At 47.9% G+C, this 27,094-nt stretch overlaps 1 protein-coding gene across 1 annotated transcript in view; it reads right to left on the reverse strand.

The window, feature by feature from the left end:
* Positions 1 to 3,063: 3,063 nt before the first annotated feature.
* Dis3 (exosome complex exonuclease RRP44-like protein Dis3) overlaps positions 3,064 to 27,094 on the reverse strand; it is a 54,945-nt gene continuing 30,914 nt past the window's right edge. Inside the window, exon 22 of the mRNA XM_084601364.1 lies at positions 3,064 to 3,193. Coding sequence (XP_084457490.1) covers positions 3,095 to 3,193 — 99 coding nt within the window. The 3' untranslated portion in view covers positions 3,064 to 3,094. The remainder of the gene's footprint in view (positions 3,194 to 27,094) is intronic.

Raw genomic sequence — 27,094 nt, forward strand, 5'->3', positions numbered from 1 at the left:
AACTTGCCCGACGCGCCAAATACAACCAAAAGCTATGACGGAGATGGCTCGACCTCACAGACGAGCCACGATGGGCGAGCTTATTTTCGCACAAGTTGGCATGCCTGAAGAAAAACACAGATAACCACTCGTTTGTGTTCACAGCTGCAGAGTAAACGGTGTAGGCAAACATTCCATCCAAGCATTTGTCCTCATTTCAAACAAGACCCATTTGATCCTATACACTAACACAAGCCGGACTTCACGGAAGGAAATGAGGCAGAGCCAAGTGCTTCAGAGTCCTGCTTTGCGATTGCAATAGCGAAAGAATAGGTTCCTGCGAAAAAAAGGGTTTCGCAGGAACCTATTTAGGTTTGGGCCCCCGTTCCTCAGGCCTGGAGGAGGGAGTAGGGGGCCTCCTAAATCGGTGGAACTTCAAGTTTTAATCAATCAATAAATCAATCAATCGCTTCTGTATAGAGAGCTTCCTGCGTTGCGGGTCAGTTTAGGTTGCGTTCGAAAAAAAAAAGAAAAAAAAAACACGCCGGATTGCTGCGTGATGCAGGGCTTTAGAAAATTTTTGCTTCGTATCAAAAACTGACGTGGCGTCGCCTTCCTGACCCCTACGAACTTTTCATTGAGACTAAACACCCAGCTACGATAATTAAAAGTTGCGAGTCTTAATTATCTCGACAATTAGAGATGTTTTTCATCATACTGCGTCCGCCGCGACAGAGAGTTTCGTTTGTTCCGGCAAATATTTTTTTTTTCTATTTTGAACTTACCATTTCTAAAATTACCCAGTCTTCGGACAGTATATATGCACTAATTAAATTCTTTACATATACCTATAGGGAAAAATATATGTTTACAAATTAAAGCTATAAAGCTTCATACAGAGGATACTAATGCGCATATACTCCACAAATTTTCACCTTACAGGTTTCCCCTACCTATGTCGAAATAGCGAAACCGAATTTTCCAATTTACCAACTCTTCCCCACCATTCCGCGACTTCAGACAAGTGATGCGCATAACATCTCTGTGCATTACGAGATTTTAAGAACAGTTCACAAAACGTTAAAAAAGAAAAGTGATTGATTTATAGGAAGGGAAAGGCGCGGTAACTGTCTCACTTGTTTTCTGTGGACACCTCAACCGCGCTGTAAGGGAAGGGAGGAAAGTGGGAGTGAAAGTGGAAAGAGAGAAAGAGGAGTCGTAATGGAGAGCTACGGAGTAATTTGGACCACCTGTGGATTAACGTGCACTTACATCGCACAGCACACGGACGCCTCTTCGTTTCGAAACGTTAAAAGGCTACGTTTCGAACCCGACCACGGCGGCTGCGTTTCGATGGAGGCGAAACGAAGTGGCGTCCGTGTGCTGTGCAATGTCAGCGCACGTTAAAGATCCCCAGGTGGTCGAAATTACTCCGTAGACCTCCGCTACGGCTCCCCTTTTTCTGTCCACTTTCACTCCCACCCTTACGGCGCGGTTCAGGTGTCCACAGAGCAAGTGTGATAGATACTGCGCCTTTCCCTTCCTCTGAACCAACTATTATTATTAAAAGGCTACGTTTCGATGGAAGCAAGACAAAGGCGTCCGTGTGTTGTGCGATGTCAGCGCACATTAAAGATCCCCTGGTGGTCGAAATTACTCCGAAGCCCTCCACTATGGCTCCTCTTTCTCCTAGGCTCACTTTCACTTCCACCCTTCCATTACGGTGCGGTTCAAGTGTCCACAAAAACTAGTGTGTCAGATACTGCGCTTTTCCCTTCCTGTGAACCAATGAATGAATGAGTGAATGAATGAATGAAAAAAAGCTCTGCCAAGTTCTCCAGTTGTTCGCTGCAGAAAAATACGACAGATGGTACCAAAATTCGGCGCTTTGCGCGGTGCAGGTGTCCACAGAGCAAGTGTGACAGATACTGCGCCTTTCCCTTCCTGTGAACCAATTATTACATAATTATATTTCCTGTCCACCCGTTGTAACTGTCGCATGTTGTCGTTACAGAACTGGCTCTGCAGTGACAAGCAACAGCTTAATTCTACAGGAAGCGGTCTTGTTACAAGGATTTATGGTGTAAATTCAAGGTCAGGTTTACGAGAAATTACGAGAAATGGTTTAACGCCAAAAATATTGTCATGTTTTTCGGCACATGTTGCTGCAGTTATCCAAAAATATTTGCAGCATATAGTACTATCATCGTAACCTAAAAGTATGTCTTCGTGCACTGAGGGTTAACTAGCGGGGATTCCGCTATATGCGGCAATGTATGTCAAATGAGCAAAGACTTTCGGAACAGTGAGCAAGAAATGGGGTAATGGGGCTGCAGCCTCCTTTCGGCCGAATCTCACGTGCATGCAACACGAAGTTCACTTCGTGCGAGTATTTCCTGATGTGGTTACAATACTTCGTGCATTTTATAACCTTCAAAGAAAACGCGGATAATGAAAAGGGTACCAAGACAGCAGACACAGCACAGACCTATAGTAGGAGATAAGGTTTCGCCTAGTTCTGACGGTAGCCTGAAAATCTGCGCACAATGACTGCATAATGTTGCAGAACAGAGACAGGGCACAAGGACTGGGCAAGATCCGTGCGTCGCTTTTGACAGTGTGCACTGCCTCACTATTACTGTAGGTTTAGTGGTGCGTCAGCGGTTTGTATGTTGCTTCTACTCGCCATATAATAATATAATTGGTTCACAGTAAGGGAAAGTCGCAGTATCTGTCACACTTGCTCTGTGGACACCTGAACCGCGCCGTAAGGGGATGAATGAAGGTGGGAGTGAAAGCTGAAAGAGAGAAAGGGGGGCCGTAGTGGAGGGCTACGGAGTAATTTCGACCCCCTGGGGATCTTCAACGTGCGCTGACATCGCACAGCACACGAACACCACTTCGTTTCACCTCCATCGAAACGCAGTCGCCGTGGTCGGGTCCGAACCCGGGAGCTCCGGACAGTGGTCGGGCGTCTTACCACTGCACCACCCCGGCGGGGCAACTACTACTCGCCTTCTACTCGTCTTTCTTACTCAGGATTTGGAATACAGAGTATGCACTTCACTTGCACAGACAGACACACACAGAATAAAGGCAGCGTTTAGTTTATTCTTTAGGATTCGACGGAAACCTTGGACTTCTTGCGGGGAGGATCGTCGGAAGCCTTTCCCTCCCGGGATGATGTCGCTGGCTCGACGCTCACTCCCGGAATCTGCGCAGGAAATCAATGAGGCACACGGTTATCGATCGAACGCCCCGCTGTGGGTCTATAAGAGAACAACCCCTCGCGTTTTGGATCGGCTTATATGACGACAACAATCCGGCGCCACACGCCACGATTTCCAACCAAAAAAGCGGCAACACTGCGTGCCTGCGCGGAGCAGATAGAGCGCAAAAATTGCAATTCCATTATGTCCCCTCCTCCCTTCATTCTTCTTTCTTTTTCATTTTCATCGTCGGTAATGCCAGAGGCAAAGTTCGACGGCGCAGCGTGTCCAGTCCGGAGAGCGCACCCGTCGAAAGCGCATCACGCAGAAGAGAGCCTTTGATGATTACGAAACGTACTTCAACTGCCCCGGGCTGACTAAAAGCATCCGTACATCCATACTGCAACTGTGGTATACGCTTCAGAAAGAAAAGAAAAATGGAACTGCTCCGGAACAGAGAGAAAGAAATGAAAACGGCTCACTTTTATACTCGGCCTGTACCGCCCCCGGTCCGCGCTAACCGAAAATCAATACTGGCGCAGAGCCAAGCGCCGCGTCGGCCCCGGCGATGAAACGTTACGAGCTCTCGTAAATATTCGCTGAAAAACACGCCGGGGCCGAAGGGCGACGGACGGCTTAGGCAGTGGACCCAGACCGGGCACAGAGCGGCCGGTGAACGGATGACGATCGCTGGTGCCGCAGGGATGCAGCACAGGGATGAGGGATGGTTATGGCGATGCACGCCGGGAAGAAGCATCGGACGCCTGCGCGGCGCTCCGCCGCCGCCACCGTGTCCTTGGCTGAGCACCTAGAGGGAATCAGCCCCACGGCGGAGAGGACGGGCGCTACAGGTAGACACACGCTGCCGGTCCCACGGTCGAAATAAGTTTAAACTCTGGGACTCGAACCCACATTCTTTAAAGAAACTCGAACCCTTGACCATATTTTGTAACTTGAACCCTCTGCCTTATATCTCTTTATCTCTCTAACAGTTCGTGCGCACAAGCTCTGCTAACAAGGTCCGGAACAAGGCGCTCACGAGACAAGAAACTCTTTTGCCTGTAATGGCTTCAATGAATAAAAATTGAAGCCATTATTGGCAAAAGAGTTTCTTGTCTCGTGAGCGCCTTGTTCCGGACCTTGTTAGCAGAGCTTGTGCGCACGAACTGTTAGAGAGATAAAGAGATATAAGGCAGAGGGTTCAAGTTACAAAATATGGTCAAGGGTTCGAGTTCCTTTCAAAAATGTGGGTTCGAGTCCCAGAGATAAGACGTAGCGAGAGCCAACATGGCAGATTTACACCCGTACAGTCTTTGTCAAAAGTTTACAGCCCAGAGCGCTTGCTTTTAAACCGAATATTATGACTTCTTTAACAGTCGTGGAAGACCTAGCCATTAGAGAGGGTATTATAGGACGAAACATCTTGCCTTCAGCAAGTTTGGGAACCTGGGAATGCATTACGAGCCCCATAGTATGGCTCAGAAGTAGACCTCCGGGGCCCTAAACTTTTGGCAATGTACATATTAAAACGTAATCTCGTACTAATCATTATGAAGAATAAAATATGCTGCCAAAATTTGTGTCTATATGCCTTTAACTCTTAGCATCTTTTGAATACATCAGTTGATTTATTTTTTTCAAAGTGGCTCTCTCATAATATGAGAGAGCCACTTGAGCCATATATATATATATATATATATATATATATATATATATATATATATATATATATATATATATATATATATATATATATATATATAGCGAGAGTTCGATAAACGCTTCTCCGCGAACTTCGGGCCCCAAGGCTCCAAATTTGGGCTCGACGCTAGCGCGACCTGTAGTTTGTCGCCCGTAGCTGGAAACGAGCGTTGGTTGGAGCCACGGCGTAAGAATATCTTGCACCGTGGTTGGCGCGCACCGTTCATTTCGTCCCCTTTTCGCCTCCTGTGTCCCCTTGACATTCTTTGTACCGTCAGCACAAGAACGGTTTCTTCGAGAAAAGGGTGGTGCAGTGGTAAGACGCCCGACTACTGCGCCGGAATACCCAACTTCGAACCCGACCGCGACGGCTACGTATCGATGGAGGCGAAACGAAGAGGCGTCAGTGTGCTGTGCGATGTCAGCGCACGTTAAAGATCTCAAGGTGGTCGAAATTATTTCGGAGCCCTCCACTAGGCATCCCTTTCTCTCTATCCACTTTCAATCTCACCTTCTCCCCTTCCCTTACGGCGCGGTTCAGGTGTCCACAGAAACAACTGCGCCTTTCCTTTCCCGTGAACCAATTATTATTATTAATTATTATTATTATTATTATTATTATTATTATTATTATTATTATTATTATTATTATTATTATTATTATTATTATTATTCCTGCTCGATGCGTAACGCAAGAAGTCGGGAAATCCGTTAGGCTGGCAACGCGTATCCGCGCAGTGTGAGCTTCGGCTTTGGCTCGTCGTGCGCCAGTACTCAGCTGCGTAGCTCGCAAGTGTTTCCATTCCAGTCCCTGTCGCGCGTCATTCGGGCCGGGTTCGCGCTCTAGGTTAGGAGAGCGACGCTCGGCGGCTGTTGTTGTAGTGGTTATTTATTGTATGTACAAAAGGAAAGAAAAGATGTTTGCCAGCCCCGGTATCTGCTCGCATAATAAAGTTTGTACCACCACCACCATCCTTCGACAGACGTGTCGCTCCGCACTACAACCACCTGTTCGCAGGTGGCGCGCGAGTCGGTGGGCCGCTGCGCACATGTGGAGTATGCTATCGTGTTAACTCTTCTATCGCGTTATGCAATACCTTCTTCTGTCGGCAGTCGCGGACAGCAGAATATGGACCAAAGATTGTTTTAAACGCGTGGGCATGGTCCACATTTCGCCACCGACCACACAATGTACCATCGGCAGCAAATGTTAACGGGATATGCGGGGAAAACTATTCATTTCAGCGCACGTTAGTCGCCTAAACTGAGTGATGGTACGAGGTTTGCATGAACCACACGCTGGTAACAAAACTATGCAGCACGTAAGCGTTGCTAAATATATTAAGTACAACTAATGTAATGGTAGAGCGTGAGCAGTCGGTGTCAATAAGAGAAGCACGGAAAATTTGTGGTTTCATAGAAGGGAGGGACCCACGGACCACGTTGTTAGATATCGAAATCACTATATCCCAAAAGGAGTTTGAATTTGTACACGACAGAGCGGCTAGTTCCATAATCATATGGTCTCGTTCAGTTTGTGGGGCATAATGTCTCAAATACACATCGGCTACGAGGGACGGCGCAGTTGAAGGCGCCGCCAATTTCGACCACCTGGGATTCTTTTATGTGCACCGACATCGCATAGTACTCGGACGCCTTCTCTCTCGCCTCCACCGAAACGCAGCCGCCGCGTCCGGGATCGAACTCGCGTCCTCGACACCAGCAGTCACTGCGGCTGGACTTAATTCCATTATAGTGACTGTTGGGTTTAAGAGAAGGAATTACATACATAGATTCTGAGCATGGTGGCTCATAACCATTAAGCAGCTCGCGCTAAGAAGTAGGGCACCATTAGATCGATAGGCGGAGCATGCGAACGTCCTTTCTGAAACAGAGTGGCGAACAGACGCCAGCACGCTCAGCCTTTCTGTTTCATATCATTTTCTTTTTAGCAACGCCCCAACTTTACAACTACGGTTATAGACTGGCTATAGTTTCAAATTCCATTTCTTAATTTCTTTTTAAACTCTGATTTAGCATTATTACGCCCTCGCCCTGCCCCCTTTATTTTTTTTTTTTTTCATTAATATTTAACCCCTTCGATAGCACCCAGTACAGCGAGGAGTAAACGAAACGAAGCATTCAAATGATTCCCGCTGTGAAGCCAGAGAGGCATCTGGCATCGAAGTATTGTAGGCGCAATTCCCCGATGTAGCAAGGGGACCATGCCGAAAGCACAAGCCTCGGGAAAAAAAAAAGCGATAAAAACGACGGCGATCAACATGTAGGGGGGCTCGATAACAGCCACGAGCCAGAAACAGCGCGCCAAGCAGAAGTGGAAAGGAGAAGCGACTAAACAGAGCGCTAACTCATTAGTGACCTTCTTTTTTCGAAAAGCCGGGCAATCTACTCGTGGTAGTAAAATTTCGCTTTGGGCTATCTGGCGGATTTAAAAAAAAAAAAAAAAAAAAAGAGGAACAGGTGAGCGCGAACATAGGACAAACGAAAGAGAAAATGTGACGACCTCGAGTGCTACGAACCGCTTTGCAAAATAGGTACTGCGAAAGAAAAGTTCGCGCAAACAAAAGCGCTTCGGCAAGGCAGCCCGCTTCACGTTCTTGGTGCAGCGGTGGACATGTAAATTATACTCTGAACGACATTGCTAAATAGACGTCGCTTTGTTTGCGCTGTCTCGGAGAACCACTTTGCGTCGCTTACACAGAACGATATGAAGGAGCACTGAACAAGGGTAAATGGGGTACGCCTCAGTTCGAACAAAGAACGAGTCACTGTTCAGGAGCGTATAATTAACTTCGTAACCCGTCGCCCGTGTCAGGCGCAGCAGCGCTGACGTAGGGTATTCTCCAGGACTTAATATAAACACGTTTCTACGATCTCCCCAGATATGGGGTGTCACATACGGTCATTCTATAATGTTTTAACACCACTGCACTGCGCTTAGAGCAGGGAGTGATCCAAACGGCGGGGGTTTTGCGAGTTAAGGCAACCTGCAGTTTCCGCCGATTAAGCCACGCACTTATTTATTGCTGACTAGTGATAAACTCTCTGCTGTAAGTTATTTCTTAGCATTTATTTCACTATTATGCGGCTATAATCTGACATTCGTTTACAAAAGAAAAAAAAAATAACAACATTAATGAACTTGAAAAAGAAAACAGAAAGCAGTCAAGTTTGTGTACAAAAGGTACGAACGTGCAGTCCCGTCCCTATATAATACGGAGTGCGCGTCGACGACAAAATATTTAGCCACGCGTTGCATAGTGAATTCTGGAAAGTATCGCATATTAGCCCTTCCCCGCTGATACGCTTTCGTATGGACCTAAAAAGATATCGTAACTCCACTACGGAACACGCAAGGAAGTTTAAAACATCAGAAGCATGATCCGTAACATTATGGCCGCACCTGCTATGTATATAGTAAACTATCCGCTAAATAATAATAATAATAAAAAAAAAGCTGTTTTGGCATCTATAACCCAGAAGAATATTGTTTCTCGACATAAATTCCTATGCCAATTAGTCAAGGGTGATCCTTTAACTCAGGTTTAATTACAAGAGATCGCCACAACTACAAAACCCCTATTTCGGCAGCGTATAACTGCTTCAAATATATATCTTCTCCTCCAGAATAGCAATGAACTGGAATCGGCTCACTATAAGTACGATGTCCTGCAATAATCTCAGACGTCATTCAATGGAAGCTTAGGTGTTTATTAATAATAATCTTATGCTGTAATGAATACCTGATAACCCATCTTTTAGTAAATTTATTAATATCGCCGACCTGGTACTCTTTCTGATCAGTATACATTTATTAACCGAATATTTGATACAAGTAGATATTATGTTTACTTCTACTCGACATTTGTCGGTGACTCGGAGAGCGAGCTGACGCGGTTCACCTCGGCTCCGTGTTTTTCGAATTGTGTATGTGGATTTTAGACCCGATATGGCCTGAATCCACTCGAAACGGTCAGTGAAGGTGTTCGGCACCTGTTTGCAACAATTTTATTTTCGGCTCGCTGTTCAATTCGAAGCTTTCAAGGACTAGCGTTTCTGACGGGCTAAGCCTAATTGACGCCCTCGGGGCCCACCACGACCACGGCTGCTCCCGGGCCACAGCCGGGCGGCGCTGCCGCCACAGCGCATCCGGAAGATGTGACCTTCAAAATTTTACGCCCGGCGACCTTCACTCCGTGCCAACCACCGACTACGACCCCACAGTCAAGCCAAGTTACAAGGCGTTCCGATTATCCGCCATTACCGGCGGGTCACGAGCAGATGGATGCTGCGCCATACTACGTATCCAGCCAAACCCTGACTCCGACACCACAAACGCCACAGGTTACACCGACTACAACCCCACAGTCAAGCCAAGTTACGAGAAGTTGTGACTACCCGCTCTTACCGGCGGGGCATGAAAAGATGGACGCGGCGCCGTACTTCGCATCCAGCCGAACGGTGCCTCCGACGCCACAAACGCCACAAGCTACAGGGAGCGTTGATTACCCGCTATTGCCGACAGTGCACGAGGAAATGGATGCCACAGCTGTGACTGTCTCTGCAAGCCCTCCTGCTCAGGTTAAGACAACTACAGGATGCAGCATGACTTCAACCTATCGCAAGCGTCAAGTGTCCCCGCAACGTCTGCACACAGAACGGGTGAGTCGTCCTCATTTCACTGTTCTGATCAGGCCACTTAACAAAGTGCATGTCACAAACATCCCGAAACAGGCTATTACCAACGCAATAGAGCAAAGCGCTCCGTCTCAGTATTTTTCGGACATGGCCATTCTCCGCTTTGATTCTGCTGCTAACTGCATCCGCATAACTGTCAGGGACGCTGAGCATTTCAAGAAGCTGTGTACATTGACCCGTTTAATCGCGCGAACGCGGGATTCTGTCCAAGCGTTCGATGTGGACACGTCCCCACTGAAGCAGCCTGCGGTTGGCAGCACGCGAGGTGTGATCAGAATTAGAGAAGGCCTCACGATGGACTATATCATGGCACATCTGCGCTGCGAGACAGCTGAAATCACAGACATACGCATGCTCGGCAAGACAAATTTGCTACTTCTGACCTTCGCATCAGACGCATTACCTTCTCGGCTAGTATTCGACTACGAGATTACACGAATCCGTGAATACCGCCCGCGCCCAGTCGCATGTTATAACTGTCACCGCATCGGCCATGTAGCCAAATACTGCTCGTTTCCCGCCGTTTGTCGGGATTGCGGTAAGAACCCGCACCCTGAGGACCCCGGCTGCAAGCAGTTTCCTCATTGCGTAGCCTGCGGCGCTTCCACGCATATCGCCCTGAGTGCCCAGTGCCCGGCTCGAGCTTATGCAAAGCCTGTCGACAAATCGGCACCTAAGGAGTCGGACGAACCGAATACGCATCAGGTGACATCCTCACATACTGTCTCCAAACATGTATCATATGCTGAAAAGACCTCTTCTCCAGGTTTAGCCGAGGTCATTGAGAGCCTCAGAGCAGAAATATCTGAACTACGCCAGGAAAATCAGCGTCTCCGGGAGATGATAACTAAGGACAAGATAACAATGGACACCCGAACTCGTTCCCAGACTCCGCAACGCAGCCGCTCACAGAAGGGCCGCAAAAGCCGTTCGCCTACCCGCCGGCCGCAACCGGTCACAGCGTCTGATTCCGCCTATACCCACATGCTCGGGCTAATCCGACAGGAACGCGCCCAAGAGACACAGAAGCTGGAAGAAACTCTGCGAAAGGAAGTTAATGCAACTCTTACTGCTGCCCTCACTTCCATGCAGAGCCATCTGCAGACTATGTTTGAGGAGTTCCAACGTACCACACTCACAGACGATAGTAAGCGCCGTAAATCTGTGCCCCTTTCATGAGCACTATGGCTCATGGGATTCAATGGAACTGCAGAAGCTTCAATCAGAACGGTCCTACCCTTCGTACATTTGTGCCTCAGCGCCGTCCTCTTTTCATACTTCTTCAAGAAACGCGCGGTCCTTGTAAAATTCCTGGTTACTGCACTTACCAGACACCTACTATCCAACATAAAAACGGCCGTTCAGAGGGACAGGCGGCCGTCTTAATCCGAAACGATTGTCCTTCCACTCAGCTCTCGCTTCAATCCCTTTGCTCTTCCACTCGTGAGATTGTTGCAGTAAAAATCTTCCCCCCTGGCCAAAAACCTTTCGTCGTAGCATCGGCCTATTTCCGGCCAGGTAACGTCATGGCAGAACCCTGTTCCTGGCTCCCTGACCTTGAAAACGCAGCACACCCTTATCCTATTCTTATTGGCGGAGATTTCAACGCACATCACGCAGCCTGGAGCTCATCTCAGCCTAACCAACGTGGTAAACACCTATATGACGCCCTTGATCAAACTCTTCTTACCCTGTGCAACGAACCTAACGTGCCGACCCGTATCGGTCTCCATCCCTCTCAAGCAGACACTACACTGGACCTTACATTCTCATCACCGCGTCTTATTCGGCGCTGGGAAGTCCTTTCTAATTCTTGGGGTAGTGATCACTTGCCCATCTTGCTCACTCTCAATCGTAAATGTCTTCGCGTTCGGACAACACGTTCGTTTTTCAACTGGGACAAGTTTCGTGCTAATACTACGACCCCCTTCTCGGATATTGACTCCTTTCTGTCTGTACTCCGAGATGCCCGCACTCAAGCTCTCGAATATATCCCCTGTGACGATTCCACAGTTGGCATGGATGCTCACCTGGCTAACCTTTGGCGTCGCGCAGATCACCTCACGCAACGTTTTCGGACACGCGGAAAACGTCACAAAGATCTCGTGCTTCTTCGACGACAATTCAAGCTTATCCGGGCATACCAGCTTCACCTGCAAAGTGAGGCTTGGCACTCTACATGCGACCGTCTTGGACAAGTACCGGGCCTATCACAACTTTGGCGCATCTTTCGTGGCCTAAATGGCAAGGCACGCGGGGCACCACCTCTCGCTCATCTCCTTCTCAATGGCAACCCGGCTGATGTTGAAGATGAAGTTATACGCACCTTTTTCCCACACGCCAGCCTAATGCCTCCACCAGCAGTTTCCATTTTCCCAGTCGGAAACCCTGATCCAGACCTGGATCGCCCATTCTCAAAGGGAGAACTGCAAGCAGCCCTCGGAAGAGGCCGAGCTCGCGCCACACCCGGGCACGACCGAGTTAGTTGGCAGGAGCTTAGCAATCTCGACTCGGCAGCCCAGGATGCCCTTCTCGACATCATTAATTCTTACTGGGAGACCGGAACGGTACCGGATAACCTCAAGCTTTCTCTTATTCTTCCTATCCCTAAACCTGGCAAAAACCCTCGACTTCCTAGTAATTTGCGTCCAATTGCACTGACTTCACATCTCTGTAAACTCATCGAGCGCCTGCTGCATACCCGGATTAGTCACTACATTGAATACGTCAGTCCTGGATTTCATCCAGCTCAAGCCGGCTTCCGCCCTAACCTTGGAACGCATGACTGCCTTTGGCTTTTGCGAAGAGTTCTGAATAGAGCTCATCGTAAAACGCTACCTGACTATCTCCTGGCTGTCGATATACACAAAGCTTTTGACAATGTTCGCCATGAGGTTATCCTGGAGGAACTCGCCAAACGCTTTCCTAGTAATCGTGTCGAAATCTGGATCCGCAATTTTTTGACATCTAGACCCATTCAGCTACATGGCAAAGCTCCGGGATGGGTGCCCAAAACCTATTACTTGGATAGGGGTGTACCTCAGGGCTCCATTCTCGGACCCATATTGTTCAACTTGGCCATGACACGCGTCGCCGAGAATCTGGAAATCAGCACAAGCGCAAGATTCGCTATATATGCCGATGATATTACCGTCTGGACTGAGGCAGCGGATTACGTAGACAAATATTCTATGGAGACTGAACTTCAGGCGGCCCTTCTTTGTCTTGAAGATACACTAACCAAAATTGGCCTCGAACTCGCACCACATAAAACAGAATTGATTAGTATCGACGGAAAACATAAAACCAACCCCAGTATGCAGATCCATCTTCACATCGGAGGCAACACCATCACCTCCTCAAATGGGCAAATCCGCATTCTTGGCCTGCCCATATCAAGCTGCAACAGCCCCCAGAAATGGGTTCGTCAGTTACAACGCCTTTGGCCAGCACTGCTACATACTATTCGTCGCCTGTCCAACCGGCACGGCGGTGCGCGGCAGCATGCCTGCCGTGCGATGGCCAGAGCAGCGGCGGTCGGAAAAATCCTCTATGGTACACCGGTCCTCCAACTGTCGAAGACTGACTTCGCTAAGGTCGAACGCCTTCATCGCGCTACACTGCGCACTGTTACCGGTCTACCTAAGCACACTCCTATAGCCGAACTTGAGCGTTTGGCCGCTCTTCCACCGCTCACTACCATCGTTACCGAGTCACAGACGCGTCATCGAATACGTCTAGAGAACACTGTCCAGGGGCGTCGCCTGCTGGCCTGGGATGAACAGCGTAACGACAAAACACCAGCCCTATATGCATCACTTCCCCCTTGGGAGATGCCAGTAGTCACACGCGTCCATCGCCGACCTATAAACCGCGATTTTGTCATTCCCCGGGAGCTCCTAGCTGCCCATCACCGACAAGAGCGAATCCCCGATACGACTGACATATACACCGACGCATCCATTACAAGCGAATTCGCATCTATGGCCTGGGTATGCGATGACAACCCTTCCCTTTCAGGCGCTTATGCCTGCCATCTACCTCAGGGTACCCCTCTTCACGCTGAACTCCTCGCGATTTGGGGAGCCTTGTCAGGAGTGCCTTGCACCGGAACTGGGTCACTACGTATTCTTACTGATTCCTTTGAAGCTTACAAGGAAATCGCTACTCCGGGTTCACAAGATGCAACAGCTACGGCTATACAGCGCCTCCTTAAACGCCACCAACTCGCGACCAGAACTGTCGCTATTCACTGGACCCCAGGTCACTCGGACGAATCAGGGGGCAATGCGGCGGCACACGCCGCGGCTGCCTTGGCAGGTGGGATGTCCACATTTACTTCCCCACCCCCCTTGCTTCATCCTTATTCGACCTTGGGCGGGCAACTCACCCCTTCTCTTGCCCTTATGCACTATACTCGGACCAGTCTTCGTAGCCTCAGTCAGCATCGCATGCAGGTGGCCACACCAGACCCACCTTTTACGAGAAGAACCCACCTCACCCGAAGTCAAGAAGTCTTTTTGAATAAGCTCATCGCCCATGCGGCTTACACGCCACGTATTATGGCCCGCTGGCGTCAGTATAAAGAGAAAATGATTACGTGCCCCCACTGTACGACTCTAACCTGCGGCGGCATATCTCATTTACTTTGGGAATGCCCTGCTTTTTCTACTGGACGCCCCGAGATCGAACCCTACCGCCTGAACTACCGTTCCCTTCTAGAAACTGATGCAAACACACAGATGATATTTGCCAAGTATGGCTCGCTTAGTGGCCTGGTTAGAGCAATGTGATTCGAGTGACGACCTAAATAAACAATGAAGATTATGTCTACTCCCCTTTATCCCCATCCATGGCCATGAGCCTTCCCATTCAATAAAGGACATTCAATCAATCACTTCTACTCCTTTATTGCGTCGCCTTTACTGACTGCTTTTTTTATTGCCAATGCCTTTTTGTTTTCTTCATCGAGCTTTTTTTACTCTTGATTTTTTTTAAATATTTTTATTTCGCATTTGTAGTTTTCAGGAGACTCGCAAGCGGATAATCAAGCTAGGATAATCAGGTGTGCCGGCCTTTAGTTTCATTGCCTCTGTCAGACCTGGTGTAAAAGAATAAATCAACCGGAAAAGCAAGCAAGAGGAAGATGACCGAACACGAAGCGTAGAGGCCAGTTGTGGTGCCTTATCAGCACGTCTCCCACCAGATCAAGAGGATTGCGAGCAGGCAAAACGAGCTTGTTGTTGTTGTGGCTGTAGGAAGAAGGAAAAGAAAATGCACGGGCCTGCTACTGGCTCTGTAGCTGAGCCACCTCCGCTGCCTCGTGCAGACAGAAGAGAAAATAGAGAAGAAAGGAAAGGAAGAGGGAAAGAAGAAAGACGCGCGCCGCAACAGCCATCGTCCACCGAAGCGGTGGCGGGTGCAATGACGGCCTACAACAGATAAAAATTCGGTGGCAGGCTAGCCACCACCGTTGTTGTAGCCGTAGGAGGAAGGAAAAGAAAATGCACGGGCCTGCTACTGGCTCTGTAGCTGAGCCACCTCCGCTGCCTCGTGCAGACAGAAGAGAAAATAGAGAAGAAAGGAAAGGAAGAGGGAAAGAAGAAAGACGCGCGCCGCAACAGCCATCGTCCACCGAAGCGGTGGCGGGTGCAATGACGGCCTACAACAGATAAAAATTCGGTGGCAGGCTAGCCACCACCGTTGTTGTAGCCGTAGGAGGAAGGAAAAGAAAATGCACGGGCCTGCTACTGGCTCTGTAGCTGAGCCACCTCCGCTGCCTCGTGCAGACAGAAGAGAAAATAGAGAAGAAAGGAAAGGAAGAGGGAAAGAAGAAAGACGCGCGCCGCAACAGCCATCGTCCACCGAAGCGGTGACGGGTGCAATGACGGCCTACAACAGATAAAAATTCGGTGGCAGGCTAGCCACCACCGTTGTTGTAGCCGTAGGAGGAAGGAAAAGAAAATGCACGGGCCTGCTACTGGCTCTGTAGCTGAGCCACCTCCGCTGCCTCGTGCAGACAGAAGAGAAAATAGAGAAGAAAGGAAAGGAAGAGGGAAAGAAGAAAGACGCGCGCCGCAACAGCCATCGTCCACCGAAGCGGTGGCGGGTGCAATGACGGCCTACAACAGATAAAAATTCGGTGGCAGGCTAGCCACCACCGTTGTTGTAGCCGTAGGAGGAAGGAAAAGAAAATGCACGGGCCTGCTACTGGCTCTGTAGCTGAGCCACCTCCGCTGCCTCGTGCAGACAGAAGAGAAAATAGAGAAGAAAGGAAAGGAAGAGGGAAAGAAGAAAGACGCGCGCCGCAACAGCCATCGTCCACCGAAGCGGTGGCGGGTGCAATGACGGCCTACAACAGATAAAAATTCGGTGGCAGGCTAGCCACCACCGTTGTTGTAGCCGTAGGAGGAAGGAAAAGAAAATGCACGGGCCTGCTACTGGCTCTGTAGCTGAGCCACCTCCGCTGCCTCGTGCAGACAGAAGAGAAAATAGAGAAGAAAGGAAAGGAAGAGGGAACCCATAGGTTGCTGTAGTTGCTATTCAAATTGTTGAACATCCGTTACCATGGATTGCAAAAAGTGTGAAGAATCTATAGAAGCTGACTGCCGGTCAATAACATGTAGTGAATGTTCGGGAGAGTACCACCTGGGTTCTTGTTCTGGTGTGTCAGACTCTACATATAAATCTAAAGGAGATGACTATAGGAAGTCCTGGAAATGCGTAACATGCCGCAAAGGCAAGACAACTGCACCCAATTCTAATGACTCTGATAATGGTACTGTCACAGCGCTTCTGCTTGACATGAACAGAAAACTCAATGAGCTCCTTCCTCTGAAAACCACTGTTAATGATATGGAGGCTCTGATAAAGCACATGTCCGCCCAGTACGATACGGTACTCGCAACCATAGCGGAGCACACTGGCGAAATTAAGACTCTCAACAAAAGAATTTCAAAGCTCGAGCAAGTTGGAAGTAACGCTGAACTGAAGAGACTGTCTGCTGCAGTAAATGACCTTGAATACAATAGTCGAAAGCTGAACATCGAAATTCACGGGATGGCGAAACAAGAGAAGGAATGCCTCATGACTAGAGTAAACGACCTAGCCAAAAAACTAGACCTTGAACCTCTAAACGAGCAGAATGTCTCTGCCGTTCACCGTCTTCCTTCACAAAAAGATAAGACTCCCGGTGTGATTGTTCGCTTCACGCAACAATCGACACGAGACAAATGGCTTGAGAAAAGGAAGGCTGTATCAGCGGTCGACAAGGACATGTTTATATCTGAGAACCTAACCACGCAAAATAGGTTGCTGCTTAAGGCTACAAAAGAATGGGCACTTCAAAACAACTTCCGGTTTGTGTGGCATCGCCATGGAAAAATTTTGGTCAGGAAAGAAGAACATGCAGATGTTCACGTGATCAAGGCTAAGACCGATCTCGAAAAATTGGTAGACTGATACCCACGTGCTATGCGTAGGTTGTGCAGATTTAGGCATGGCTTCTGCAGACTCGTTATCGCCTTCTGACTTTTTTCATTTTGTTGGGCCAGAACATAAAAAATCTACTCGATGCATTCATTTAAACTGCCAATCAGTACGAAACAAACATGACATGCTCGACCTTTTTTTCAGCAGCTTATCATTTCAGTTTGACTTTATCATGCTGTCCGAAACATGGTATGATCAGCACTCAGCTGTTTGGCAGCTCCCTGGTTATCAGTGTTTTACTAGAAGTCGAGAAACGTCGCGCGGAGGCGGCGTCAGTTTGCTTGTTCGTGAAAGCATAAATGTAGAGCCCATTAACGAATTTTGTTGCACTACTGCTGACTATGAAGTTCTATCAGTTGTGTGTGCTCGAACTATTTATTCTGTTTTTTACCGGCCACCAAGTGGAAACCTAGACACATTTTTTCGGTTTCTTGAACGGCTCTTTTTGTATAGGTGTGAATTCAGTTATGAAGTTGTGTTGGGTGGCGATTTCAATATCAATATGATGGTCGACAGCCCGTCAAAACGCAGTTTTGAGGCAGTTATACAGACACATGGTTGTTTCAATGTCATAACAACACCTACCAGAACTACTAGTAATACGTCCACATGTATCGATCTGTTCATTACAAGTGCTGCATTAGGTAGGATTAAATCGGGAGTTTTTTCGTGTGGTCTTAGTGATCACATGCCCATATTTTTATGTCTAAACCGCAAAAGCTATCGATCAACCACTAATAACACTTTCAAACAAGTAATTACGCAGAATGGGCTGGACAGTTTCCGCGACGAAATGGAAAGCACAGACTGGACGGATGTCTATGCTGTACAAAATCCCGATATTGCTTATGAAATTTTCCTAAAAATCTTCTCCACTTGTTATCATAGACACTTCCCCTGTAGTATTAAGCGAAAGAGATCTTCCAGGATTCGCAAGCCATGGATTACAATGCAACTATTTGAAAAAATAAAAACTAAACACAGGCTATACGATAAATTTATCAAATCACGTAATCCAGATGACTGGACTGAGTTCAAACGCTTTCGCAATCGCCTCACAAACGAACTGCGCAGCGCTAAAACCAACTATCATACCGACCTGTTTAAGTCATGTGAAGGCGACAGTCAGAAGACTTGGAAACAACTTAATGTCTTACGGAACCATACGCCGAGTTCCCAACTACCTGTGCAGATTGTTAAAAATGGTGTACAGATAAGCGATGAGTCACTGCCTGACTCCTTTAATGAATTTTTAACCAGCACTAATGACATTCCCGTATGTATGACCGCCTGCGATTTCATACAAACAAGCATTCCGGATACTATATTTATGCACCCAACCAATGAATCCGAATTAACCTGTCTCTTCTCTGAACTTAGCAATAGTCGTAGTCTGGACGTAGACAGCCTGCAGATAATGCCAATTAAGTATATCCTAGATATCATTGCTCCAGTGTTGACATATGTTTACAACTTATGCCTAAATGCCGGAATCTTCCCGCAGAAAATGCAAGTCGCTAAAGTAATCCCGTTATTCAAGCGTGGTGACAGGACCCTAATAACAAATTATAGGCCCATATCAATTCTGCCAGTTTTTTCAAAAGGTCTCGAAAAGATAATATTTAAACGTCTCTCTGCATTTCTTGAGGAAAATTGCCTCTTAACTCACTGCCAGTACGCGTTCCGCAAACACCTGTCTACTCAGCTTGCCCTCTTGGAACAAAAAGAATTTATCCTTAGGAACATTGAACATCGTCTACTTACACTCGGTGTACTAATAGATTTTACAAAAGCTTTTGACTGCATTAATCATGAACTTCTACTTAAAAAGTTAACTTACTATGGTATACGTGGCGTTGCTCATGAAATAATTAGGTCATATCTGGGCTCTAGAGCTCAATATACACATGTCAATAACATATCCTCTCAAATAAAAAACATAAGAATAGGAGTGCCGCAGGGTAGTATACTTGGACCCCTCCTCTTCAATATTTATGTTAATGATATTGTTAATATTGATCATGACACCAAATACATCATCTATGCTGATGATACCACACTCCTGTTTTGTTCTCATGATACCTCAGACTTAATAAGAATTGCTAATAAAGCACTAGAAAAACTACATGTATGGTCGATCAAAAACGGTCTCATAATAAATGCAACTAAAACAAAAGCCATATTATTCCAAGCCAAGAACAGAAATGCTACACTACCTGCAGACATCACACTTAATATGGATAAAATTGAACTAGTGAATTCAGTAAAAAGCTTAGGAATCTTTTTCGACCATGACATGTCATGGAACAGCCATTCATCATCACTTGTAAACAAACTATCCCAGGTAGTTGGACTAATTTTTTCCCTTAAGTATCTTCCCCGTAATGTAAAATTGCTTATATATAAATCTCTCTTTATGAGCCACCTTAATTACTGCTGTCTTGTCTGGGGTACCATGTCTGCCACAAATGTAGGTCGGTTATTTGTCCTTCAGAAAAAATTTCTGCGCGCGATATGCAATGTGAACTGGGATTTCCCAAGTGAACCTTTGTTCCAAGAGCTTAACATATTGAAAGTGCATAATTTATACAACTACATGTTAGTACACGCATACATTAAAGAATGCAAATTGAATAAGTTTGCCATCCGTTCAACAGCCAATCTTAAGCAAAATCTACTTCACTACCAAACGCGATATCCGGAATACTGGTATGTAACACACACGCGAACTAATTACGGTAAGCAAATGATTGCTCACACCCTACCTGCCTTACTCAATGCACTAATCTCGGAAAATATTGATGTTTTACATGTTTCATTATCTACTCTATACAATTATTTTTGCCACCAATATTGAGTGTGTATTTATATTGTCAACCATTGGGTTAGTCATTGTAAATCAGCACTATATATGTTCCTTGCCAATTGTACCTCTTTTGTGACTGTGTGAGATTATTTTCATGCTGCTGTATTTTTTTTTTTTACTTTTTTACTAACCTATGTAGCTTTGCAGATTCACCTTTTTTGTTAGTTATTTTTGTTTCTTTCTTCATGCTTGTGCTTTATTGTATTGAAAGCATTGCCATTCCGCACGGCTGCTGCTGCCAACGAACGGGTTTTAGGACCTGTCAAGCTGTTTCCGCAGCTTTTTTTCCTCGAACCTGTCCGTTTACAACTGTACTTTGCAAACGGAAAATAAAGCACTTACTTGCCTGTCCCTGACGCGCGCCGCAACAGCCATCGTCCACCGAAGCGGTGGCGGGTGCAATGACGGCCTACAACAGATAAAAATTCGGTGGCAGGCTAGCCCCCATCGCAAGCGGCGGTGACCTACCTGCCCCAGCCCCATACAACGAGCTTGCAAAGCTACGCTTAGCAGGTGTGGCTGCCAAACAAGGTACATATAACGTCCCACGTTCCACCTACTTTCCTCTATTACGCGGAAATATTAACATCGGTCGATGCATGAATGAGCGACTCGGTGAACGTGCACGGAACGCACCGAGACTTGGTCTCTGTACGCCTATGAACATATTTCTTCAGCTGTAAACTTTGTCACCTTTCAATATCTAATGGAAGGGTACGTAGCAAAAGATGCCCAGGTGGTCGAAATTACTCCGGAGCCCTCCACTACCAGCTCATCTTTCTCTCTTTAAACTTCCCACATTCCTCCCTTCCATTACGGCGCGGTTCAGGTGTCCCCAGAAACAAGTGTGACAGATACTGTGCCTTTCCCTTCCTATGAACCAATTATTATTATTACTATTATTATTATTATTACTATTATTATTATTATTATTATTATTATTATTATTATTATTATTATTATTATTATTATTATTATTATTATTCGACTTTTATCTTTGCACGAGTGGCCAGAAATATAGATGAGCGTTTTTTCCGGAAGAATATGGCATTTGTGACTGGCGCTCCCAGTCGTCCTTTTCTCAGCAGATCGTCTTATACTTGAGCTCGTCTGTATTCGCAACAATCCCTCAGCAGTACGCACATGGGCGGGTCATGTCGCTTCTCATACTTTTACATCATCTTCCTTGATTGTAGAGCGAGCAAAACCAATCACCCTAACCCTCAACATCGGTAGCAATAACAACAGCCGCATGCATGCACGCGATTCAATAACTGGTCCAGTAGTGAACGACAGGGACATGAAGACGAGACGCACAGTCCAGCGTCAGGGCGTCTCTCACGAAGCGGCACACTTTCGTTTTCATGCTCTCGTCGTATACTGCTGTTCCGATTGCATTTTAAAACATGCCTGACCAGCTCGACAAAACGAGCCTGGCCCTCCTCTCGTGCTGGGCTCGGTACCTAACTTGGTGGTTCGGTGAAAGTTAGGCTTGGTTAGTTTTGGACGATCTACAAGCAAGAAAAAGGGGGCGTAAAACAACGAGAAGGATAAGTCTCTACCTCCCCTCTTTGGGCCAAGGCTAGCTTGGGCGAAGGCGCCGAGACCGCATGCAATGTCTATCATCGCGGATGTTGCACGCGCGGGGCGTGTTTGCTCGGCCGACTTGGCGGTGCAAGAAAACAGAAGCCGTATCTCGCAGCGTCAGATAACGAAGCCCAAAAACAAGGCGCCAGTTGCCAACGACGCGGCGATGTCCCCGCGCTCGATGTGGCACCGCAGTATAGCGGCACAGCATAGACGACGCAGGCAGCGCGGCGTAGTTCCGGCTAGCCCCGAGCCGAAGGTACAGCACGTTATCTAGAGGGCCCAATGCTAATTTCGACCAAATAGGCTAACATAACCGGCATCGAAACGAAGGACCGGAAAGTTCTCGAAAAGGTCACGTGACGAGGGACGCGCCGATCGTCCGCCAGCGGCTCGCACGCACATGGCGCACCGCGAGAGATGACGGAGCGGGCGGAACGGGAAATTCTCACAGCCGCTAGAACTCTAGCGCATTTCAAGGAGAAAAAATTAGAGCACTGCAGAATCTACATCGGAGTAATGCGAAAGCACGGATGCTGCTGTTGGTTGCTTCTAACAGCTTAATTCACTTCTTGTTTGCCCATTTAAATGGGCCTTATGCGCCTTATACGCGTCATCCGACATACCGTAAGGCTGCGCCCCGACTACTGCGAGGTTGTTGTTGTTGTGGCTGTAGGAAGAAGGAAAAGAAAAAGCACGAGCCTAGTTCTGGCTCTGTAGCTGAGCCACCTCCGCTGCCTCGTGCACAGAAGAGAAAATATAGAAAAAAGAAAAGGAAGAGGGAGAGAGAGAGAGATGCGCGCCGCAACAACGGCCGTCATTGCACCCGCCACCACCTAAGCGGTGGCGGGTGAAATGACGGCCTACAACAGATAAATTCGGTGGCAAGTTAGCCACCGCCGCAAGCGGCAGTGGCCTACCTGTCCCAGCCCCATCAGGGGTTTTACTGCGAGGCTGCTGTTGCTGTGGCTGTAGGAAGAAAGAAAAGAAAATGCACGGGCCTGCTACTGGCTCTGTAGCTGAGCCACCTCCGCTGCCTCGTGCAGATAGAAGAAAATATAGATAAGAAAGAAAAGGAAGAGGGAAAGAAAGACGCGCGCCGCAACAACAGCCGTCGTCCACCACCAGCGGTGGCGTGTGCAATCACGGCCTAGAGCAGATAAAAATTCGGTGCCAGGCTAGCCCCCGCCGCAAGCGGCGGTGACCCACCTGTACCAGCCCCATCAGGGGAGACCCGTTATCGAGCCACAGCTCCATTTATACTCCTAGCGTGACGTCACAAACAGCGAGCGCCCTCTCGCGGCTGCGACACAGCGTCGTATATAGACTCGCCGCCACCATCCGATGGCGCGAGCTGGGGTGTTCTAGGCGGCTTTGGCTGGGGCCCCATCTCCCGGACTAGTGTGACGTCACCGCCTGTAAGGACTCACCGCCACTATCCGAAGACACGAGCTGGGGCCCCCCTCCCTCATGGGGCTGGGACAGGTGGGCCACCGCCGCTTGCGGCGGGGGCTAGCCTGCCACAAAGTTTTTATCTGTTGTAGGCCGTCACTGCACCCACCACCGTTTCGGTGGTGGACGACGGCTGTTGTTGAGGCGCGCGTCTTTCTCTACCTCTTCCCTTTCTTCTGTATTTTCTCTTCTGTCTGCACGAGGCAGCGGAGGTGGCTCAGCAACAGAGCCAGTAGCAGGCCCGTGCATTTTCGTTTATGTCAGTGCACGTTAAAGAACCCCAGGTGGTCGAAATTTCCGGAGTCCTCCCCTACGGCGTCTCTCATAGCCCAAGTCGTTTTGGGGCGTTAAACCCCACAAACCAACCAACCAACCAACCTTCTTCCTACAGCCACAACATCAACAACTCTCGGTCTGGCGTGACATCGCATCATGTATGGAGGCGCCATGACACGCCAAAGGCTCGAAGTGATAGCAGTATTGTTTTCGCAATAAAATGCATCCAGACACCGACACAAAAGAATGGGCATGCGACGGCACCGACAGCCAGGCACCACACCACTTCGTTAACACAGAAGCGCATGCACATTAGTAAGAAAAAACAAAGCAATACAAAACGAAACGAAAGTGCCATATAGCTAGCGATACGCTCGCAACCGCCGAACGCGAGTGCATAGGCTGTCTCCTAACCCCTCTCCTATACGTATGTGAAGCTCGGAACATAATGCCAATGAGCGGAAATGGACGATAAAGCGGTGAATGTGAAATCCGGTCACCCTTTCACTCTTCCTCCTAAGCAATTGGCCATCCTTGTGCCACGCCATTTCTTCACAACGGTAGCGCCTCATAGCGGCCAAATCTTCAAGCGGAAATGCCGGAGGTTCCGCCGTAAGCGGAGGAAACTTTCTTAAAAGCGAAGAGCCCCCCCCCCCTCCCCCCCCTCTCTTTTTCTTCCGAAAACCGGCGGCCCTTCGAAATTCTCAAAATCAGACATTCCACCCTCCACGTATGAAGGAGGCCATCAAAACGGATCTGTGAAAAAGGGGTGAAGGCTACTGCTCGCGATATCAATCTCTTGCAGTGTAGAAAGTGTGTCCTGGTCAAATTAGTACCGCGCAAAAGGGTTAAAGGCAGCCTGTTCATCTTGAACGTTCGCCCGAACTGCCGACGTCGTCACTTCGGCAAGTTCTTTTTTTTTTTTAATAACGTTGTTTATTGCCTCAGGGCATAATGGAATATGTAAAAAACTTAAAGGGGTATTAAATGAAAGAAGAAAGGTTGGCTGTTCTAATAGAGTTTTCATCCGTGTCGCGCATTAATACCTAAACACGGCAATCTAGTTGCTCTCGGCGACTTCAAGGCTGGCTCCAACCCACTTGGGGCTACAGTCTTTGTCGATCGAAGGGCTTCGAATTCTGGCAACATATGCAACATCCAGTTGCGATGACAATCATGCACCGGACCTCCCCTTCGCTATGAATACTGACCATATTAGAGGTGGACCCAATAACCTCGATAGTCACCACTGCGTTATCGAAATTGGCATTCAGACTGAGGTGCAGAGCCACATAAGCACGAAATCGGCTCTTTATGAGTGGGATCGCTTGATAACTGCGGCTTGAAGGCAGAGCAGACCCAATCGTCGGTGCTTCCACACTCAAATCCGATGTTTCGCCCTATCAACAGGAGTCCAGTAGACTGCAGGCCTGAGAAGTAAATTCTCCTACTGGGCCATCGCAATGGAACTGCCCACTAAGAGGCGTCCGTGTGTTGTGCGAAGTCGTGCACGGTAAAGATCCCCAGGTGTTCGAAATTACTCCAGAGCCCTCTACTACCGGCACCCCTTTCGCTCTTTCCGCTTTTCCTCCCACCTTTCTCCCTTCCCTTATGGCGCGATATAGGTGTCCACAAAACAGTGTTACTAGCCCCGCCGGGGTGGTGCAGTGGTAAGACGCCCGACCACTGTGCCGGAGTACCTGGGTTCGAACCCGACCTCGGCGGCTGCGTTTCGATGGAGGCGAAACGAAGAGGCGTCCGTGTGCTGTGCGATGTCAGCGCACGTTAAAGATCCCCAGGTGGTCGAAATTACTCCGTAGCCCTCCACTACGGTTCCTCTTTCTCTCCACTTTCACTCCCACTTTCCTCCCTTCCCCACGGCGCGGTTGAGGTGTCCACAGAAAACAAGTGAGGCAGTTACCACGCCTTTCCCGTCCTATAAATCAATCAAGTATTACTGCTCCTGTGCGTGTCCCTCAATAGGGTCCTGGTACTCCCCTGATGGAGCTGGGACAGGTAGGTCACCACCGCTTGCGGAGGGGGCTGGCCTGCCACAGAATTTTTATCTGTTGTAGGCCGTCATTGCACCCGCCACCGTTTCGATGGTGGACGACGGCTGTTGTTGCGGCGCCCGTCTTTCTCTCCCTCTTCTTTCTTCTCTATTTTCTCTTCTGTCTGCACGAGGCAGCGGTGGTGGAGTTACAGAGCCAGTAGCAGGCCCGTGCATTTTATTTTCCTTCTTCCTACAGCCACAACAACAACATTACCAATACTTCTTTCCTGTGAACCAATTATTATATTATTATATTAAAGCTCCCCGGGGTGGTCGAAATTATTCGGCAGCCCTACACAACAGCATGTCTTTTCCTCGTCTTCCCATCTTCCTTTCCTTACGGCGCGGTTCAGATATTCACCGTGCAGTGCAACAGGTACTCTGAAATTACGTTATTCGCAACAAAAAAAGAGGTGTTAGACACGCGGTCGTAAAACGTCGGTAATACAATTTCCAATAATACTCTATGGTTTGGTTTGATTTGATTTATGGGGTTTAACGTCCCAAGGCGACTCAGACTATCAGAGACGCCTCAGTGGGAGCTCGCGTTTAAACGCCTCTTTGACGCTGTGGGTGATGGTATAGAATTAAGCCGAGCCACAAAACGGCATTTCTTCGGCATCACGTCTGCGTCTATAGAGAGGCCGAATACAATCCCTTATGTAATACCCCGAAACGGTTTTTAAGGTCATAAAATGAAATGAAAAAATCCAAAAACGCAGCGGCAAATAGCACGGAAATGACGCGCCAACAACGCCGTGGGTTAAGTCCTAGTTTTGTCGCCCCTTGCAGCACAATACGCGTGGTACACTCAATTACAGTGCGACCTTGCCACCTTCAAGACGCGCGCAGAAATCGCGACACGCATTAAGCTTTTGCAGCGCTTTGGCATACGCGGAAAACTGCCTATCCCGTTCACTGGTGATATGCGCAGCGGTGCGTTAATGCCCTAAACCACGAGAAGACGCACATGCTAGTGGCATCTAGTGGCCAGAAAAACAACTGTCGTCTAGCGAAGGCTGTCATGGTGGCCACTAGGTGCCGTCAGTCAGAGTCAAAGAATGGGTACAGCCTAGTACTAATGCTGACATTGCAAACCCTCCCTACCTTTGTCCCAGAGAGCCATTAATCATAACCTCAGGTCGCGCGTTAGAGCTATTAGTTAGCCTGCATTAAAGATTTTGCGCTGCTTGAATTTGCAATGGGAGCGTTGGGTATGATTGTCCGATGTTCAGGCTACCCAGCAGCTCACATATACATTATTTTAACCTGGCTTATTTTGCATTAGACACCTTGATAAGTGCAAAAAAAAAAAAAAAAAAAAAAAAAGAATACTGAAGCTCCAATGATGGAACTAATACCTACTATTCGTTTCATGGAACAAGAATGCAGGGATAATTTTAATGGCCATTTTATAGTATACCACTTACACACATGATGAAAATAGCCTTGAATCTGCACAATACCTGGTGACAACGAAAGTACTGCTACTATATAGGCAGGTGATTACTGATCTCAAGCCGGGCATCCTGAAGAGTGAAGTTGAATGGGCCTTAGCCAGCCTTGCTAAGAACAAAGCTAGCGGAATTGATGGCATTCCAGCTGAGTTGCTTCAAAACCTCAACCATGATGATGTTAACATTGTGCATACATTATGTCAGAAGATTTGGACAACCCTGCAGTGGCCCCAGGATTGGAGGAGGTCAGTTTACATCCCCATTCCAAAGAAAGGCAGTGCCAAAGATTGTTCCAACTACCGCA

Source organism: Amblyomma maculatum, chromosome 4 (assembly GCF_055883805.1).
Source record: "Amblyomma maculatum isolate TAMU_Amacu chromosome 4, ASM5588380v1, whole genome shotgun sequence".
Lineage (NCBI taxonomy): Eukaryota > Metazoa > Arthropoda > Arachnida > Ixodida > Ixodidae > Amblyomma > Amblyomma maculatum.